This window comes from Drosophila tropicalis, unplaced genomic scaffold, assembly GCF_018151085.1.
Source record: "Drosophila tropicalis isolate 14030-0801.00 unplaced genomic scaffold, ASM1815108v1 contig_694, whole genome shotgun sequence".
NCBI classification, from domain to species: domain Eukaryota; kingdom Metazoa; phylum Arthropoda; class Insecta; order Diptera; family Drosophilidae; genus Drosophila; species Drosophila tropicalis.
In genome coordinates this window covers 5533006-5551961 of record NW_027173176.1, presented here as the reverse complement: position 1 = coordinate 5551961, position 18956 = coordinate 5533006, and the positions used below count along the sequence as shown (strand labels likewise).

The 18956-nt window shown below is 37.7% G+C and overlaps 1 protein-coding gene across 5 annotated transcripts; it reads left to right on the top strand.

Annotated features, from left to right (window-relative positions):
• The first annotated feature begins 1927 nt into the window (after nucleotides 1–1927).
• LOC137578979 (uncharacterized) lies at nucleotides 1928–18897 on the top strand. 5 transcript variants are annotated; one of them, XM_068292621.1, is made up of 5 exons: nucleotides 1928–2070; nucleotides 3705–3938; nucleotides 16990–17164; nucleotides 17226–17678; nucleotides 17765–18897. In XM_068292621.1, the coding sequence occupies exons 3-5, from the start codon at nucleotides 17142–17144 to the stop codon at nucleotides 18282–18284; spliced, it is 996 nt and encodes a 331-aa protein (XP_068148722.1). In that variant the 5' UTR covers nucleotides 1928–2070; nucleotides 3705–3938; nucleotides 16990–17141; the 3' UTR covers nucleotides 18285–18897. The 5 variants fall into 5 exon arrangements, with proteins under 5 accessions (XP_068148722.1, XP_068148723.1, XP_068148721.1 ...); XM_068292622.1 differs by having other exon boundaries at nucleotides 1928–2074; nucleotides 3712–3938; XM_068292620.1 differs by having other exon boundaries at nucleotides 1928–2074.
• Nucleotides 18898–18956: the final 59 nt, after the last annotated feature.

Below are 18956 nucleotides of genomic sequence, written 5' to 3'. Positions count from 1 at the left end.
ATTAAGAGTTATTTATGTGTGTATTTATGTGTAAATGATTACTTTATGAATCTAAACTAGCTGATCATAGGAGATTGAGGACTTTGCATGGCTACCAAGAAAGTTTGACAGTCTTTGAGCTAAGCACTTTTATATTGACCAGGTCAAATAAGTATGATTAACTTAAAGTTTTCATATCAAGCCATTAATATTAAACTAATTGGTGATATAAAACTAGTCTGACAATGATTTAAACCAAACTCTTGACTTAGAGTTCTCTTTCTCTTCTTCTCTCTTAGCATTCCCCCAAGTGTGTTCAACAAAAAGAAAATGTAGAAAGAATGAGAAATTTCGTTTACTTAGTGGTATATTTCATTCTGTGTTTTTTATTTTCTCCTCTTAATTTTTTTGCTGTAGCCAAGCTTCTAGTTGAGTTGAAATGGCCGTCAAGCGGAAACACAAAATGCGCCATATTATTTTAGTCCAGTTGTGTTGGTGGCTTTTGTGTACTTTTGTGCCCACGAGCAACGTGCTGATTTACATACATCCTATGCACATGCATACATACATATACACAGAAACATATTTCTATATGTATGCATACACATATGCAAATATATATGTACTTATGTATATACTTATGTATATGTATATATTGCAAGCAAAATAGTTTAACTCGCGGTGGGCAAAAGATAAATTGCAAGAATATTTCATGCAAGCATTCGATTAAATATTTATGTTTGATTAACAATCTATATTCATTTAAAGCTTAGACACTTTTGTGATATCGGATTTGTTTAGTTTTTAGAACACATTATTATAGTTCATAGCTTATTTGGTCAATAGTCCTTAGTATATTTTGTTTTTATTATTAATATTTTAAAAGTATTTCTTGCATTTAAGTTTTAAGGTACCAAAAGCCAGGCAAATTTAAAGTCCTTCGGTTAGGTCCCTTAACTTGAGATATGCAAAATAAATTAAACTTTATTAATTGAGGTTCACTGTACAAAAGTCGCAGGCAAAAGTTGAGATATTTTCAAATTGAATAACCCAGTCAAGAGAGAGAGAGAGAGAGAGAGAGAGAGGGAGGGAGAGATAAATATATAGATACTTATACAGTTAAAGGAGGAATAAGACTTGGCCTCATTATGGCCTAATGACCTGATGCAAATTAGACCCTTTCAGCAAGATGAAAGTCACGTGCGACAGATGGTCAAAGTGCTAACTTGACAGGCCTCTCTGCTTCACACTAACAACACTAGGCCTGCTCCACGCTTCCTTCGCCACTCTCTATTCCATCACTTTATTTCCACCTTTGGCACAGCTCTCTGTCATTGTTAGGCTCTGCACGTGTTGCAGAACTTTCAGTTAACGGTTATTAAATGCAACAACAACAACAACAGCAGCAACCATCAGACAAAAAGTGCAAAGTGCAGCGAAAGAGCGGGAACGAGACCAACAACCGGCAAAAAGAGAGACATATTTTCAAAGAGAGAGAGAGCGAGAGAGAGAGAGTGAGTGAGAGAAAGAGTGGGTGTGGGAGCGAGATCAAGCTCAAGAAAACCAGTTACGATCTATACTTCTTCGACCAGTTTCGACCATTTTGAATTTAACAGAGATTTGTCAGCTTAACAGAGATCTAACAGAGTCTCATTTGAACCTAACAGGTTGTTGTTGTTTTTAATAAATTATTTTCTTTGTTAGAAGTCTAGAAAATGATTAGTTTTTAATTAATCGACAAACATTAAATGAATCAATAGGCAATAATCAGTTGATTGTTATTAGATTTTGAGAAAAACATTCCAAAAATTGCCCCAAATCGCAAATGCTAAGCCCAAAGCAACTTCAAACTTCAGTCGTCTCTGTTATAAGGGGAGGCTAGTTTTGGCGCTTCTCTGTTGTTGTTTTGGGGCCGATTTCACGAAGATCAGTTTGAGTTGAGATCGCAACGTTTGCGCTTCGTATTGAGGCGACGGCGCTTGATAGAAACACGGCCAACAATACTACATACATACTATCTAAATTACAAATACAACCAATTTTGTTTAAAGCGCAATAACACAAAAATTCATATATACTCGGATTATATATGTATGTATGTGTATATATTTTTAGACCGATTACGTGAGTGTCATTTAAATTTGAATTCGAGTTCTGTGTGTGTGTGTTTTTTTTTTTTTTTTTGGTTGGTTTTTTTTTTTTTGCTATTTCTGTTTAATTTTTTTTGGCTTGTTAATTTTTATTTTTTTTTTGTTCAAACGAAAAAGGAGAGAAAAAATTGTTTCTAACAAGCAAAAATTGCTAAGCCCTTTGGCTATAATGTGCATGTGTTTGAGTGTGTGTGTGTGTGTGTGTGTGTTGGCGTGTTGATGTGTTGGTGTATTGCTGTGTGTGTATATGTGTTGGCCGAAAACCTGCTGCTATTATTAGCCTAAGCCAAGAGATTATAAGGCTGCAATTTGCTGGAAACAACAACAACAACAAAAATAACAACGAAAAAGCAGACAAGTTTTGCCCATTGTTGGCTCTTAACGTTAATGCCGAAACAATCTACCTGCCCCCCAATCCGGCCCCTCCCCCTCCCACTGCACACCCCATCCCTTGGCCTGCCACAATCCCAACGATTACAAAGTGTGTCTAGTGTTTACAACACATTCTTTCATACCTCAAAAATGTCCCCTCTTTTGAATTTTCATCTTCCCTTCTTCATTTCTTCCATTCCTCCATTAGTCTCCTCAATCTGGAGAGTCTATGTTAATTAATAGAGCCATAATGGTAAATTAAAAGCCTCACTCACTCATACATACATTGCGTCATGCCACATTATGAAGGGATCGTGGGAAAATGACGTAAACTATCTCACACACTCAAACAGACAAACAAACAAGCGATAGTTATAAATCAAAGGGTCGTTATGTGCTCGGTCCGGGGATAACGACATATCTACGCCGAAAAACTTTCTGGGCGGAGATATGTATGTCATCAGTCTGTTTGCATAAATAAAACATGGCGGAGAAGAGGAAAATCGTTGTAAAATACCACCTGTTCTTCTACCTATTTGATTTCACGAGACCCTTTTTGTTAGTGTATTGTGTTAACTAAAACTGTCAACCTTTAGCATTAAACCAAGCAAGAGTCCCTTGTTTTTGAACTCCTTTCAATTATAAGAATAGCAGAAAACTAAAATTAAAAAGTGATTTGTTTTTTATTTTGCACCCAAAACCAAACACAAATGTTTGATAAAATTCAAAAAGATTCACAAAAATCAAGAGAATATCAAGAGAATATATATGTCGTGGCAGTGGCATATTTAGCTCAAAGTTTTGGATATTTTAAATGGAAAATCGATCTTGGCCAACGAAATGTTACCAGGTTCAGTTTTGAGGTACGAAATTTGCCTCATTTTCCAACCCGTTCGAGTATTTTCGTATGCAATATACCCATTGCCATTAATGGGTATCCAAAGACTTAATGACTTGAAAAATTAGAATTGAATTTGTGTTTTGTGTGTGAGTGCGAAAACGCCTTTCATTCATTCATTCATCCAACGATTATATCATACTTGAGACTCAATATGTTGGCTGTCATTTTGGCCAGAACGAGTGGTAAATAGCAGATAGAGGAATTTGGATTTTGGCCTACACAATAATACAGCAGCAACATCAGCAACAGCAGCCGCTCATTTATGTAATTTAAATATATTTTTATATCCATATTTCTTCAAGATTTAAGTGTAATGAAATGTGTCTGAGAGCTCAGTGTAAAAACTAACAACCTGTCGTTCTCTCTCTCTGTGTATGTGTATGTGTATGTGTAAGTGTGTGTATTGGCCTGGCGAAAAAGCGTTAACAATAAATAAGAAAAACAATAGCAGCAGCACCAGCAGCAGCAGCAACAACAACAACAATAACAAACGCCAACAACAATATACTTGAACTGTATAACAATGAGGAGAGAAGGTAAGCCAGTTTTTTTTTGTTGTTCACTTATTTATTTAGTTCGTGCATTGGCATATCAATTTTTTTTTTTTTTTTTGTTTTTTTATTGTTGGTATACAAATGTTTACTTGTATGAGGGCTTATACATATATAGTATATACCAAACAACCCACAACATATACATACATACATATATATTCTAAACTTGTTTCTGTTCGATTTTGGCCAAAAAGGCAATCGAAGCATCAAACACACAAAAAGAAACTCAAGTGCATCAGCATCTGCCTCATTTCCGCAAAATTGTTGAGTTCTCTTGTTTCTTTCTTTCATCATTTGGCGTGGGGTTTTGACCCTGAATATGAATATAAAAATCTACAAAGTTATATATACATACATGAGGTATGTACATATATACATATACGTATGTTTTTTGTATATGGAAGTTTTGCAGTGACAAAACCCACACAGACTTATACACACACACACACACACACACATACATAAAAGGCACAGAGGAGCTTTAAAGATTTGCCTTTTATGTGTGTTTGCCACAGTCCAACATGATTCGGTCTTTATCTTTCCATTTTCATTTCCATTTCATTAATATATGGCCAACTGAACTAAACCGAACTGACTCTGAATCTGACTCTGACTCGACTCTTCGCATCTCTGAGTCAAGTTATTGCCTCATTTTGGTCTTGCTTATGTCATTTGTCAGCAGAGCATCCAAAGCAAAGTAAAAAAAAAGTAAATAAAATAAAATAATAATAACTGCAGGTACGAAAAAAAGTTTCATTCAAGTTTCATTTCGCTTCTTGTTCGAGGCAAATTGCATGGCACATACTTATATATGTACATATTGATTTCCCGTATCGCATACCTATACCAAAATCGAACTTATTTCCAATACAAATTGCATGTTTCGTATGTCTGAATGATTTCTCTTTTCTTATTTTTTTTTTTTTTTTTTGTTTTTTGTTGCCCCCCTCATTTTTTCCTTGGGGGTCATTCGAGTTTCTCGCTCTTTTTGCCTTTTGGTAATAACTTAACTTAACTGGTTTCTCTTCACCGTTGTTGCAATGCATCCATCTTAGTTTGGCTAGAAGACTAAAAACAGAAATTAATAATTTTCAACTTTTGTTTTTATGTACAATATAATGTAATTCAATTTTTATCTTATTTGGAACTATGAACTATATGAGAGAGTTTTCGATTGGAAACTCAATGTTTAGTTGCTTTTTCTCTTGCAATCATCAATAAAGAGAGAAATGAAGCTATTCCTCTTATGAACCAAATTTCTCATATTGTTAGAAAGAAGGAAGAAAACAAAATCTTCATATACCTATTCCATAGGTTACTTGTTTGATATGTTAAATTTATATTTTTCTAAACGCAAACTAAATAAAAGGAAAAGCGTTTTCAAAAAGCAAATAAAAAACACAAAAGTAATCTCTGAAATTATTTTCTTGCCTAAGATATTATCATCATCATAATAGATGTCAATTCATAGGGCAAAACACAATGAGCATAACATTTTAAAAAATACTTAAGGTTTAAATCGTCTCCCATAGTTAAGTTTCCCTCTTCCCCTACTCAGCCCTTCTTTCCCCTTGACCTCACTCCATCCGCTATCGTCGCTTGGCATGTTATGCTACTTCTCTTTTGCATTTCTCATGCAATGCCACTAAGCATAACAGAACTTGCTTTAGCTTTTATTTTCCTTTATTATATAGTTTTTTATTTTGTTTTTTTGTGCTCTCTATTATTTGGTTGTGTTTCCGTGTAATCGTGGTTCATAAGGGTATACGAGGTTCTAACAAAAGTAGATGCAAGTGCCTTAGATGGCATTTCGTGGATCAAACGGATCTCCAGACCAATAGAAACTCTTCAAAGATACCAATCTTCTTAGCCCTTTGTCCTCTATTTCCCTAAATTTAGCAGTGGCCGCAGTCCTGAGAGGAATTCCCCCAGAACCACCATAAGTCACCGAGTAAAAGAGTTAGTTATTGCGTGGTAATCTCTGGTCGTTGTCCAAGTTGACTCACTCAATGCTAGGAATTTGTCCCCTCGGGGTATGTTTAGTTTTAAAAGGCAACCGTGCTTAGCACGCTCACCAAACCAATAAAAGTTACACGGCCAACAACAACAACAACAATAACAACAGCCAACTATCATCCACAACACAGAAATTCAAAACCAAAGCCAGGGGGCCAAGTGTTTTTTTTTTTTTTTTTAGTTTTCCGTTGTGGTTACTGTTGATGACAATATTTTGATAAAAATAATAATAATAATTTTTGCTGTTGTCTCTCTTTCGTTTTGTTGTGTTTAGCAATTAGAATTTGTTGTGTGGCATCTTTATTTGGTATGATGCAATTGCAGAAACCCCTCCGCCCCACCCGTACCCACAGAGCCTGCAGCAATCATTAAAGATATGGAAATTTTAGCGCACTGTCAAGTAAAATCAATCAAGGCGCTAATCATCAATTGGCAAGTCAGACAAGTAAGTCCGACTGAGTTTGGTTATATAAAATAAAATCATAGCCTCTTGTCTCTTGTGCAATCTGAGACTGACTTTGTGTTTGCGTGTGAAACTGTCAGACAAACAGATAGCCATAGAGATGGAGAGAGTGAGAGTGAGAGTGAGAGAGATGGCAAACTCTAACTAACAGCCATCATAGATGTAGATATACAACAGATATATGTATGTATGTATGTACACACATACATACATATGTATATAATTATCTAATAAGTATTTGTGCTGCAACTTTCGTATGACATTTGAGAGCTGCTGCCGTTGATGGCGGATGGCGGACGCCGACGTTAGCCACAAATTCGTGGGTAGTCATTAGAGTGCCTAGGAATATATTACCAAAAACTCTAGCAAAGTTCATGATACATGATAGTAGCTACCTTGATAATTATCACAGTGCAGTGAAAACTTTTCGAGAGAGGGATGCCTCTGGAGACAATTTAGCTCTAGACAATTAACTTTTAAACAGTTTTTGATCAGAAAAGTAGTCTGAAATGGATATAAAATATCCGTGAGACTCTTCCATTTTAAAATATAAAGTCCTTGAAACTTAAGTGACTGCCATACATGGCGTATGCGTTATTTCATTCCATCTTGTCTTATAAAAAAAACAATGTGCTAAAATGGGAATAAAAGCCACCAATTTTTGAATACGTTTTTGATTTCAACCTAGTTTAGTTTCGATTTTAAATAATCCATTTGGATATTATACGCAAACTTGTGGGAAACCCCTCGCAGAGTGCAATTGAAATGAAAATCTTTAGACGATGTGGCTGATGATGATGATAATGATGTGGATAATGATGTCATCGCAACGTAATTAATGTCTCGTGTCATTACACAAAATAAAAATTACTGACATTCCTCACTCACACACACACACACATATAGACAGTATATAGCAGACCGATAGTTAAATCGTACGATCAATCGGCCTACACCAGCTAAATGTCAATTCTCATATTAGTTTTTCCAATAAACCTTCAAGTTAATTTCAAAGTATAGAAAGAAATTGTGTAAAACAAATTAAAACAACTTGAGATTCATTTTGGAATTTGTAAGGCTTCGCTCAGAGCATTTGAAAAACAATGAAAACCGTATGTTGTTTTCGTATTCAAATTCTGTTAAGGTGAGGGAAAACGTCAATGTCCTCAGTTCAGTTTCAACAACTTGATCTTGATGATTTGTATTTGAGCATTGATACGAATCTTCAATTGAACAATTGAATAACTTGAAATACCCTGCAATCAAAACTAAACGAGGTTATGTCCTTTCATACGAAGGACTCTCCGATACTTGAAAATGTCTTCAAAGAAGATAGAAATGGGAGAACAAAAGACGGCTTTTATATGTAGTTCACAGTTTTTAGTTGCACTCATTGGTTAAAGGGTATTTGCAAAGTCTGTCTTCTGCTTTTACCCTCCTCATCAGCATCATCATCTCCATTCCCCCCTACACTTGACATTAAAGTATTTTCAACAAATTTCAATCTCCGCCCACAGCCACAAACAGAAAACGAAAACAAAAAAGCAGACGGAGCCAAGTGCTTGAAAATTATAGGTACATATGTATGGTTACCAGCTAAATATAACAATAGGAGTCAGAGAGTTGGCAAAAAATAATTTGACAATAAAATAACACACAAATTACAACAACAACATGAAAACCCGTAAAAACAGTAGAAACAAAAACAAAGATGACTCCACCCCTCCATATATATATACATATATAAATCTTTGTGTTTTTAGCCGCCGTTAAGAGCAAAAGACCGAACCATCGAGCCACCTAGAGAAGACCTTGACAATCTTGGCTGGCATTTAACGGGCAAATGTTGAATTTAACATTACCCACAAGTCATTTTTTTTCTCTATTTATGTGTTTGCATCATCTTCATAGACAAAATACACATATTTATCTTGCAACTTGTGAATGGATTCGTTGTGGCCCCAAACAACAAAAAAAAAAAAAACAACTTATTCATTGAATTTACAAATCTTAATCTTTAGTCATCAAGTTTCGCTCTTCAATTAGTTAAACACGGTTTTGATGTATAATTATGATGTTATAAATTAGCTATACCTAGTGAATCACAGTAAGGCTTATAGTCTCTTGAGATGCCCATTAGAAAATCAAAAAATGAGAAACTGACAAAAAAAAAAATCTCAAAGGATTTCTGCCAAGATGTCGACCTTGTCAAAGTTAATCAAAACTGGGAGTTAGTTGGCTTTATATCAATAAATCGTGAGCAGATAGAGAGGTTTTATTAGTGACCACGATTCGGCTTAAAGACAGTTGTTATCTCAAAGGACAATGCTTAAAATAAAAGATAAAGAAAGTATTAGAAACAGAAGAAATTTCATCATCAAATAACTGGATATCTTTCCCCTGCCCAAAGGCAACTTCTCTTAAGAAACTTTGAATAATTTTTTTGAAACTGAAAAGAAGAGAAATTTATTCCCCAGGATATGTATAATTTGTTGTATTTGTATTTGCATTTGTCTTTTGTGTCTCTCTGTGTGTGTGTGTGTGTGCAGTGGATAGAAAAAACGTTTGCCATCAATTTGCAATATTAATTAATCTTTGGTAAAATCAAATACCAGTCTTATGCGAATAATGTTTGTATCTATCAGCGACCATTCTCTGGGCATTCTCGAATGGCAGCAGCAGCTGCAAGCTGAAAGCGTGGGAACCAAAGCAAAAGCCAGTTTCTACTGACCAAAAGCCAAAAATGTATGCTGCCTCTCCCTTCTTCTCTCTCTCTTTCTGTGGTGGATTGGAAAAAAAGACGTTTTGCATAAACGTATTCTTGTTGCTTTTGTAGGCATTGTTAAGAGATTTCGTTTGAGATAAAGTTTTGTACTAGTTGGGCAATCAAATTGAAGAAGCATCGCTTCAAAGTCGTATATATAGAGTATCATTATTTTTTTTTTTTTTTTATGAGTGCGTGCATAAAACACTTGTGCAGTTATTTGAACTACTAACTAAAAAAAAGAGAGAGAGAAAGGAAAACAAAAGTCATAACGGTTTCTACGAAAATTTTCCTCGATATATCGAGAGAGAGGGAGAGAGAGACTTCATCATGCCACACTGCCCATAAATATATATGCCGCTGCCTCTCTGACTAGGAACTGGTTTTAGTTTAACTTTTTGGTCTATCTATCCATCTATTCAACAACCGCCCCACTTCTGCACTTCTAAACCCCTTCCATGCTATTCCACTTCAGTCTATGCCACTCCAACGAGAGTCAAAGCGTCAACATATATTTATTATGCGCATTGTTTTGGGTGCCATTTAGACCGTGCGCCAAAACACACAACTTAGATACCGCCTTACGATACGGATATCCCCAACTCCAGCCGCAGACACAACTGAATCCACTCAGCGGCACTTGGAACCACCACCAACCACCAGCACCAGCAAACCGCATAGTTACCTTTTGCCGACACTTCAAGTTACAGTTAAGAATAAGCGAAACACCTGACAATGATCTCTATCGTTCTATCTATCGGTTCTGCTTTGGAGAGCATTTTAATGCTCTCTAACCGAATGCCCAAGTGTCTTTTTCTTCCCTTCCCTTCCCTATCCCCCCTACATGATTACTATATGGCTGGGAATCACATTTATTACCCACAATATACGACACCCAATAGTAATGAAAAGCAATTTAATGTGCATACTTAACCGGAATATATATAGGTATATGTCTGCTTCCATAGAGGTTTGTAAAACGGTGGTGGGTGGTGGGAGGAGTGGTGTTTAAATGATCTATTGTAAATCGTTAATCACATCATTTAAACAAAGCTTAATCTTAGATCCTCTAGATCAAAATATATGTACATACAATGGAAATAATGAGTGGTATTTAAATGGTATTTCCCAACTTCTCTGTCTCTAAATTAAAAAAAAAAAACAACTTTCCCCAAACATGAAAAACACCAAAATGTGATATAAGTGGCATATTTCAGTAACTACTTAAAAGATCTTCATTCTTAATACTTTTATCATTCAGTTTGTTGATTCCCTATATCTTTCTTTTCACTTCAATTCTTGAAAGTGCATATCTCTGGCAATTATTCTAAGGATTCGATCTCTACGTCAAATGGAAAATGTAAATCTCGATAATTTCGGAATTCTTCTTATTTCATCTCAAATTTTTGGCCTATGGGCAGATATATTTATTTTCCTTTTCCAAAAGATTTCACACAAAAGGTTTTTTCATAGATTTAGCAAAGGCTTATACGGTGGCTTTGTAGTTACCCTGTAAATAGAAGGGTGGATAGTTTCAGAACGCCCGAAAGTATGCCATTGTTTAGGCAAAATTCTCTGTGTATAGTTTTAGATGAATATAAACATAATAGAGAACTTAGTAAAGCCAGTAATTGAATTTTAATGTGGAATAGTGTTGGAGTTTTTATAGGGTCTCTTGTTAGTTGATGCTGGAGTTAAATTTTGATATATTTTTGGCCACAAAAAGACCCACAAGAAGGCGGCTTACATTTTGAACAACTGTTGCGTTTGATGTTCCTGTTGTTTGTTTGGTTGGGGTCTCGTTTTTTGCCCTAGTCATATACTTGGCATTGGCAAATCGCTAGTAAGTTAACTTGGGACAAGGGCCGGGGGGGGGATGGAGGCGTGGCATTTTGATTGAAATTAATGTATCAAACGTGACGCAGTGGAAAAAAGAAAAGAAAAAAAGGGACCCCAATCCAACAGCTAACACCTTACTTCATCATGCGAACAACAGCTGAGTTGCCCCGTGACCAACTAGAATCCGCGATGAGGAAAGGGATTGCGGACCCTATACCTTGTGCTGTTGTTTTTGTTGCTGTAGTTTTAAGTGAGTTTGCAAAAACAGAAAAGGAAAGAAAAAAAGAAGAAAGAAATCAAATCGAAATAAAAATAAAGGGAATGAAAATTGAAAGCTCTTGCAAGGCCCATCGATGGGCACAATCGTTGTGGCTTTAGCTTTTGGCCATAAAGTCAACTTTCTCTTCACGAGTGTTGAGATTTAATAATGTTTACCCACAAAACAAACAGCAAGCCAAAAAAAAAAGAACGAAACAATAATAAAACGGCAATTGTAATCTTCTTTCCTACTACTCTATGTCTCTTTTGTGTGTGTGTGTGTGTGTGTGTGTGATTTTGGCTTATTCCATTTTTTTGTTTCTTTGGCTCACTCATTTGATGATTCCGATTTTGGACTTGATTCCCTTTTGTCTGACTTCGTTCGTCTTGTCGCCCATTCAGATTTTAATGGCTTAGAAAAATTAATAAACGAAATATGTGGCCAAGACTTTATCGCACTTTCATCAGCCAAAAACGGGGCCCGCACTTGGCCACGTTAATTAATTTCATTCCTTTTGCTCTGGACGACAACAACATGAGCTGTCGACTCGGCCCTGCCCTGGCCGATCCGGCACCGCCCAGCCCTCAATGCCTCCACCCATTTCTGGCTAGAAAGTGTATGTAACTTATGGTTTTTGGATGGGTTTTTTGTTTTTTTCTTTATTGTCAAAATGTTTTGCCAACTGACCGCCCCATTTAAATTTTTGCCGGGCGGTGGGTTTTCTGACATGGATAATAGGACAGTGGCAGCTTGTAAGCGTCACCACTTAACGAACAGTGGGTCCAATGCAAAGAAAACTAGTTTGAACGATTCAATAAAAAATTAATCTGTTTGATACTGTTCAAAATTGAAGATTCTTGAAGTTGACGATATCTTGAAGACGACAATGTTATCGAAGTTCGATTGATAAATTAATGTCAAATATCGCCAACGATTTATCATATCGATTCTCATTATTGATTATCCAATATGAATATGTGTATACGTATATGGCAAATCGTTTAACTTTAGTTACTGCTCAACATTTGCCTCACAGTGCACAAAAATAAAGTAAAGTAAAGAACAAAATTTTAAATGCTGCTCATTTTTCAACTCTTCGCCCTCTTCGGTAAGCGCGTTGCCGCCCCCTTATCCCGGTTTTTTGGTGGCTTATTGCCGGTCTGCTGCGGCCTCTTTTTGCCCAGTTTCTGTGTGTGTGTGTGTTAGTGTTTTTAATAGCCAGCAGGGTTAAAAATTTAATGGAAAAACGTTTTAATAAATCAGTTAAGTGGTCTTGCCGCTTTATTTTCTTCTTTGGTCTGTTTTTTTTTTTTTTTTTTTGCGGCTAATTACACGCATTAGCAGCATTGCCTAGATCCCCAGTTCCAGTTCTCTTTCTCACTCTCTCTCTCTCTCTCTGCTTCTCTGGACAGAATCCAAAGAAAGAGTGTTAACAGCCGCCTCCTGGGATAGAGCTGGTCTGGAGCAGGTCTGCGACCTAAACTCGGCAACTCGGGACACTTGAATATATGGACAATGTTGCCCATGCAGAGAGCGTAATTTAGCAATTAAAAGCGATTAACGCGTTGGCCAAGCTCAGAACCAGGACCAGGCCAAATCGTCCAGTTTTTCAGTTGGCCAGTTGCCCAGTCATCTCGGGCATCGGGCTATGGCAAATGACTGTGGCTATGGCTACTTAACGTCTTTCTAAGATCACCAGTTTTAATGGCTGCCACTGTGGATTGTTGTTGTTGTTGTCGTTGTCAGGCATCAAGCATTCAGCATTAAGTGTTTGTGTTTTAACAATGCAATCAAATTTTATGCTGATTATTGAGAATGAGCAACAAGAAGGAGAAAATGCAGAGCCAACCAAGCAAGCAAAGAGTCATCTCTCTACCAAGAAGTCGTAAAATCAAGCAAGCTTAGCCGCTTAAACAACATTCACAGATTAATTTAAGGCCAACAAAATTTAACAATTTTCTTTCCCATCGGCCAAGACTTGACGCTTCGTCGTCGCAAGCTGTAAAAATTAACAAATTCTATTGTTTAACTGTTTCAACTAATAAATTGAGGCCATAAGCCAACAAGAAATGTAACTGTTTGGCATTAGAATCATTGGCTTAGACCAAACATCATCATCATCAGCATCTCCATCTCTCCCTCTTTCTTTCAATCGCTCTGCCCCTTAGCCCTACGCCTTCTTTTATTGTTACGTTTAATGCATTTTTTTGTTGTTGTAATTTGTTTTTGTTAATCAAAATTACTAAATATTCATTGGGTTAAAGAACTAAGGCAAGAATCAGGACCATGTGGGGGTCTCTTCGTAGGCTCAGGCCCTTTGGTAAATAAATTTTCATCGAATTTTCAGGCTACTCCCCTCTCTAAACGAGTTGAAATATGTGTTTGGCAAAGAGAATGCACCTTAAAGCGGCTCCCGGTCCGAAAATCTGCATTTGTTCTCTGTTTTATTCACTCTCTGTCCCCATCTCTTTCTCTCTCTCTTTCGGCTGCTCTTGTTCTTGCATCTTTTCTTTCTCCTATAAATTTATAAGCACAAATATTGTAAGACTTGTAATTTTTTGTTTTTGCCAAGCAACTTTTTGAGCCTGTCTCCCTTCTACTCCTTCTTGTACCACAGCTTGTGAAAGGCTGTGTGTGTGTGTGTGTGTGTGTGTGTGAATGTGTGTTACACTTTTGTCCCAGGCAACTGCTGCTGCTGGCCTGCGGTTCTAGTGAATGCCTTGCCCCAGTTTTAACAGAGGAAAAACTTTCTAAACCGCGCCCCGAAAACCAAACTGAAAAGACGACGACGACGACGACAAAATGTGTGGCCATGAAATTTCCATGGCTATGGCCAAGCGGAGCAGACCAGGCCAAGCCAGGCCAGCCTAGACCAGAGCACAGACCTCAAATGCAAAGCAAGTTGAGGTCTTAAAATATCTGTTGAACCTTTTATGACACTTGACCACAAAATGATGAAGCCACCAAATTGGCACCCAACTGGAATAGTTTGCCCCAAAACGGAAGGTGTCGGGAGTGTGGCAGGGGGGAGGGCGTCGAAGTGACTGCATTTTTGTGGTTGTTTCTCACTTTTGTCTAACAGAAAATTGCTGCAAAATTAACTTCTTGTTACGTTTGAGTTGGTTTTTTTGTTTTTTTTTTTTTTTGTTATTGTGTTTCACTTGTAAACGACTTCCGTTCGTTTTGAACGAGTTGAGTTCGAAAGACGGTGAACGGAAGCGGCCAGCAGCCAGCGAAAGTTGTGAAATCCATCATCAAAGACCAAAATGCAAAATTCATGTATGAGCCATATATTATATTGAATCGTAAAAGACCCCTCACACATCTTGTGTCAGGCCTTATTAATGCTGTTTATGTTGCGTTAAATGGTTAAAGGGGTCCTCCTCTGCTCTTCTCATCTCTTCTCTCCCCATCACTCGTCGTCGTTGTCGTCGTCAAAAGTCGGTTTTATTTTTTAGCGCCAAAGGTAAATATGAAAGCAAATACATTTTAATGGCATTTCGACAAAGAAAAACCCCGAAAAAGGCTTTAAGGCGAAGCGAGCCCTAAGAAAACAGAAAACAGAAAAACCAGAAACCACACAAAAACCGCATAAACAAATCAATGTGCTTAGCAATGGAAGTGATGGAAGATGTCTAGAAGGGTATGGCAGCGCAGAGCAGGGTAAGAGGGCAGTGGTAGAAGAGATGAGATAGGCACACTTGGGAATTTCGCAAGAACAACATCAGAAAATCAGCCTTTGATGCCCGCCAAAGTGATAGAAAATGGTCAAAAACCAAATGAAAAGGAGCGACGACTCCTTCTAGTTGGGTTGTAGTTGTGGGGAAAGGGGATTGACGGTATTGGGAGAAGACCACACACACACACACACACACACATACACACACACACAACCTATAAAAGGTTCTTAAGGGGTTTGGCTGTTACGATTTTTTATTTGACCCCGCCCCCCTACACACACACACACACCGAGTAGATCCCCAGGGCGCCAAAATCACCGCATTGAACTTGAAAGTTTCCAAAGATGCGAAACCACAGAGGCAAATAATAAAGCAGGCAAATGCTGTAGTCGGGGGACAAGAGAGGGAATAGACAATTGTATCGCGATTGACCGCCAGGCAACGAAAAAACAAAAACACAAATGTAAAATGCATCCAGCTGAAATAATAATAAGAAAAAGGGCTAAGCCCCCAAACGATCCGTACTAAAACAAAAAAAAACACACACACACACCACAGAAAGACACCAAAAAAGGGGCCGACATTGGCTGCTGCTTTCGAATAGGAATGGGGAAAGATAGCTGGGATAAGAAAGGAGGTAGAACTTGACAAGCCTTCCTGCCCCGATAACTAACGACACCCTTTAATTGGCTTAATCGAAGCAATAACTCAATTTTATCAGCAACAAGAACATCAAAAACGAAAACAAAAACAAAAAAAGGAAAATAAACTACAAAAACAAAGCCAAGGCGATAATAATATTCATTTAAATAACAAGGCTAAAAACAAAGCCAACAGAGCCGCCATTGACATATCCACAAAAATTAAAGAACCTGATAGACGACTAGCCAATACCCTCTCTGACAAAGAGGGAAGTAGATTGTTATGTTTTCAATACTTGTCTTGGAGAATTCAAGTGCTAAAATGCCTAATAATTGCTTAGTTAGAGGGGAGACACACATCGTTTATTTCAAGTTTTAAGCTTTAATTAATATACTCGTATCTATCATGGGTTTAGTAAAGAAAACCGAAATCCCTTAAGCAACTTGGAGAGAAGCATCCTGTAATTAAGTTTGCGGCATCATCGGGTCTAGCCTGGTCCGGTCTGGTCTGGCCTGGCCTGGCCTCACTTTGGCTTGGCCTAGGACCAGTTTATTTAGTGATGCGTTGTGCTTTTTACTCTTATCGCGCTTTTGAGCAAAGTCTATCTTGAGTGTGTCACCTGTCACCTTGGCAAGCTAAGGATGAGCGACCGAAAAGCTACGTGACCAAGTGACAAATTGCAGCAGCAACTTCAATTTTCCGCCACCCTTGCAAAACATTTCCATTCCCAATCCCATTTCCATGTCATGAACTCGAAAGAAAATTTCTTCCAAAAACTTTTTTTTTTTTTTTTTTTTTTCTTTACTGTCAAGAGGGCATGTGGCATGCGGTAAAAATAGTTGACACAAGGACACACTAAAGCACTCAGAATGCTTATGGTAATGGCCATGGCAATGGCAATGGCAATGGCCACTACCTTGCCACCAGGTGCAACGAACTGCATTTAAAAGAAAACGAATACGAAACTGACAATGAATGCACCCCAATTCTGGGTGTGTCTCCTTGCAATTCATAAATTAAGAATGTACATACATATGTATATTCTCAGAGTGAAATGAACTGAAATGAAGTGGAGTTGAGCGAAGGAGGAGAGGAGTGTGTGGCAAGATTCTTGTACCGAAGCTTATCGATGTGTTTATTTGCTTACGCCCACGCCTTGGATAAGGAAAAGGCAAAAACAATAAGTTGGCTCTTAAAAGCTCTCAGGAGATTTACCAATTATGTATGTATATAGACTTATTTCAAGTCATGAAATCAAACAGAATACAGTGAAGTAAACAAAGCCAAATTCAATGCAAATCAATTGTAGAAGAACTTAATGCACTTTAATTTGGGGGCAATTTTAATGATTGTATGTCTTCTTTTTGCAGGCAGTGTGTGGAATTGCTAGTCGAGAACATTTGCCGTGAACCGCCATTCCACCGTGTAAGACAAGCTTCTCCGCTTAAACTACATCCATCCATTCATTTAAAATAATCAACATATTGAAACGGAACGGAGTAAAAATTTTGAGCTTTTGAAAATGCATGAACGACAAGTGAAAAAGTGAGTTTCGATTTTAAGTCAATCAATTGAGCAAATGAAAATTTAATTTGTTTTTTCGTAGATTGAAGGGTAGCCATTATGTGGCCACCCATGGACGGTTGACTCCAGATCCGCCGTATGTGCATTCGAATCGTGGTTATTCCGATGGCGAGGAATCGCACTCGCATCGTGCACCCTCCACTTACTCTGAATACACATTGACCCATGAACGGATTTCACCCCAATCCCAGCAGTCGCAATACATCAATTCATCACGCAAAAAACGCTCCACGAATGGCATCAATGGCGGTGGTGGTGGTGGTGGTGGTCAATACCTGCAGCATAGCTATAGCCACAGTCAAATGGGCCTATCAAGCTCACCAGATAATGGTGGGCCCCGTTCGTTGAGTGGACCGCCGCCGACACGTCAACCGCCTAGGGCACCATCTGCCTTGAGCTATGACCAGGCGGCAGGAGATGCTGGCAGTGATATCTATGTGACCAGTGCCGCCTATAAAGCACCCTCCGAGATTAGGTAATGGCCAAATGGAAACGTCCTCTCATTTGTATGCATATTTGATTGTTAATTGCTTTCCACTCTCATGTCCTTCTGCATTTTAGCCGCTACAGTCATCGTCCAGTGTCACGTGGAGCGCCGCGTAGTGTCTATTCGGTGGCCAGCACTGCCAAAACGGGCAGAAGTGCCCGTTCGACTACCAAACGTGGAGCCAAAATCGAAACAATGTCGGCCCCAAATCCATTTTGTCCCAATGTCAAGGGCGTTTGCTGTTTAATGCTTTTACTCAATTTGGGCCTCATATTGGTCACATTGGGTTTTGTTGTTGTGGTTCAGTTCTATGAGCCCGTCTATGTGTGGATACTGGGCATTATTTTCCTGATCTTTGGCTTTCTCACGTTGATCGGTTGCATGATCTATTGTGTATATGTGTGCCGGGATGCCAAAACGCCATCGCAAGTGCGCAACGAGGATTTGTATTGGACGCGACATTGGCAAAAGAATATCGGTTATACACCACAAGAGATCAACTATAAAGCGGATAAATATGATAACTATTCGGATCGGTATTCGGTTAGCAAGCTAAGTGGCAAATATTCGGATCGTGAAAGCCAACGCTACTAAAAAACAAAAACTGGATGCATATACATACTGAAGGAGCAGACGGAAGAATTTTCAATTTTTGTGCTGGAAATTCATCTGGAAAAAACAAAAACATGAATCCCTTCGAAAGCCTCCCTGGACACCCCTTTCCCGTAATCGTTATGTGTAATATATTCCAATCTGTGCGTGTGTATGTGTGTGAGAGCGCGTATGTGTGTGTGAGTCTGTTTTTTCCCCCCATTTCCTTTTTTTTATTATTATTATTATTATAATTGTATCTACTCCCTTCTTACCATACAGACATCTAAAAAGAAAAATCTTATCTAATTTGTAAGACTAGTTTCTATGTTTAAGCGGTTATTAACAAGGCCCTCCTCAACGTACCTGCTGCAAGTTGCTTGCTAGTTTGTATGTTATAAGAGTGAAAGATCGATCATCTGATGAAAGGATAATGTGAATGAATGGATGAAGTTGGGATACATCAGAGTATTTTTTTTTTTTTTTTGTAATCTGCCATATATTTGTCGAACGTTGACCGAGTTTATTGCTAAAAACAAATTCTAACTGAAAAAAAAAAATGTTAAAAATGTAACCATAAATAAAACATAATAAACACCATAAATCTAAAGAAAAAAAACAACTACAAATTTAAATGAAAATTTATTACGTTCATATACGTAGATATGTATGTAT

What these genes read in the sequence shown, in the direction of transcription:
- LOC137578979 (XM_068292621.1), top strand. Translation starts at nt 17,142, where the DNA reads ATGCATGAACGACAAGTGAAAAA. An exon ending in CATGAACGACAAGTGAAAAA is followed by an intron (nt 17,165 to 17,225) that starts GTGAGTTTCGAT and finishes GTTTTTTCGTAG; the next exon opens with ATTGAAGGGTAGCCATTATG. An exon ending in AAAGCACCCTCCGAGATTAG is followed by an intron (nt 17,679 to 17,764) that starts GTAATGGCCAAA and finishes TCTGCATTTTAG; the next exon opens with CCGCTACAGTCATCGTCCAG.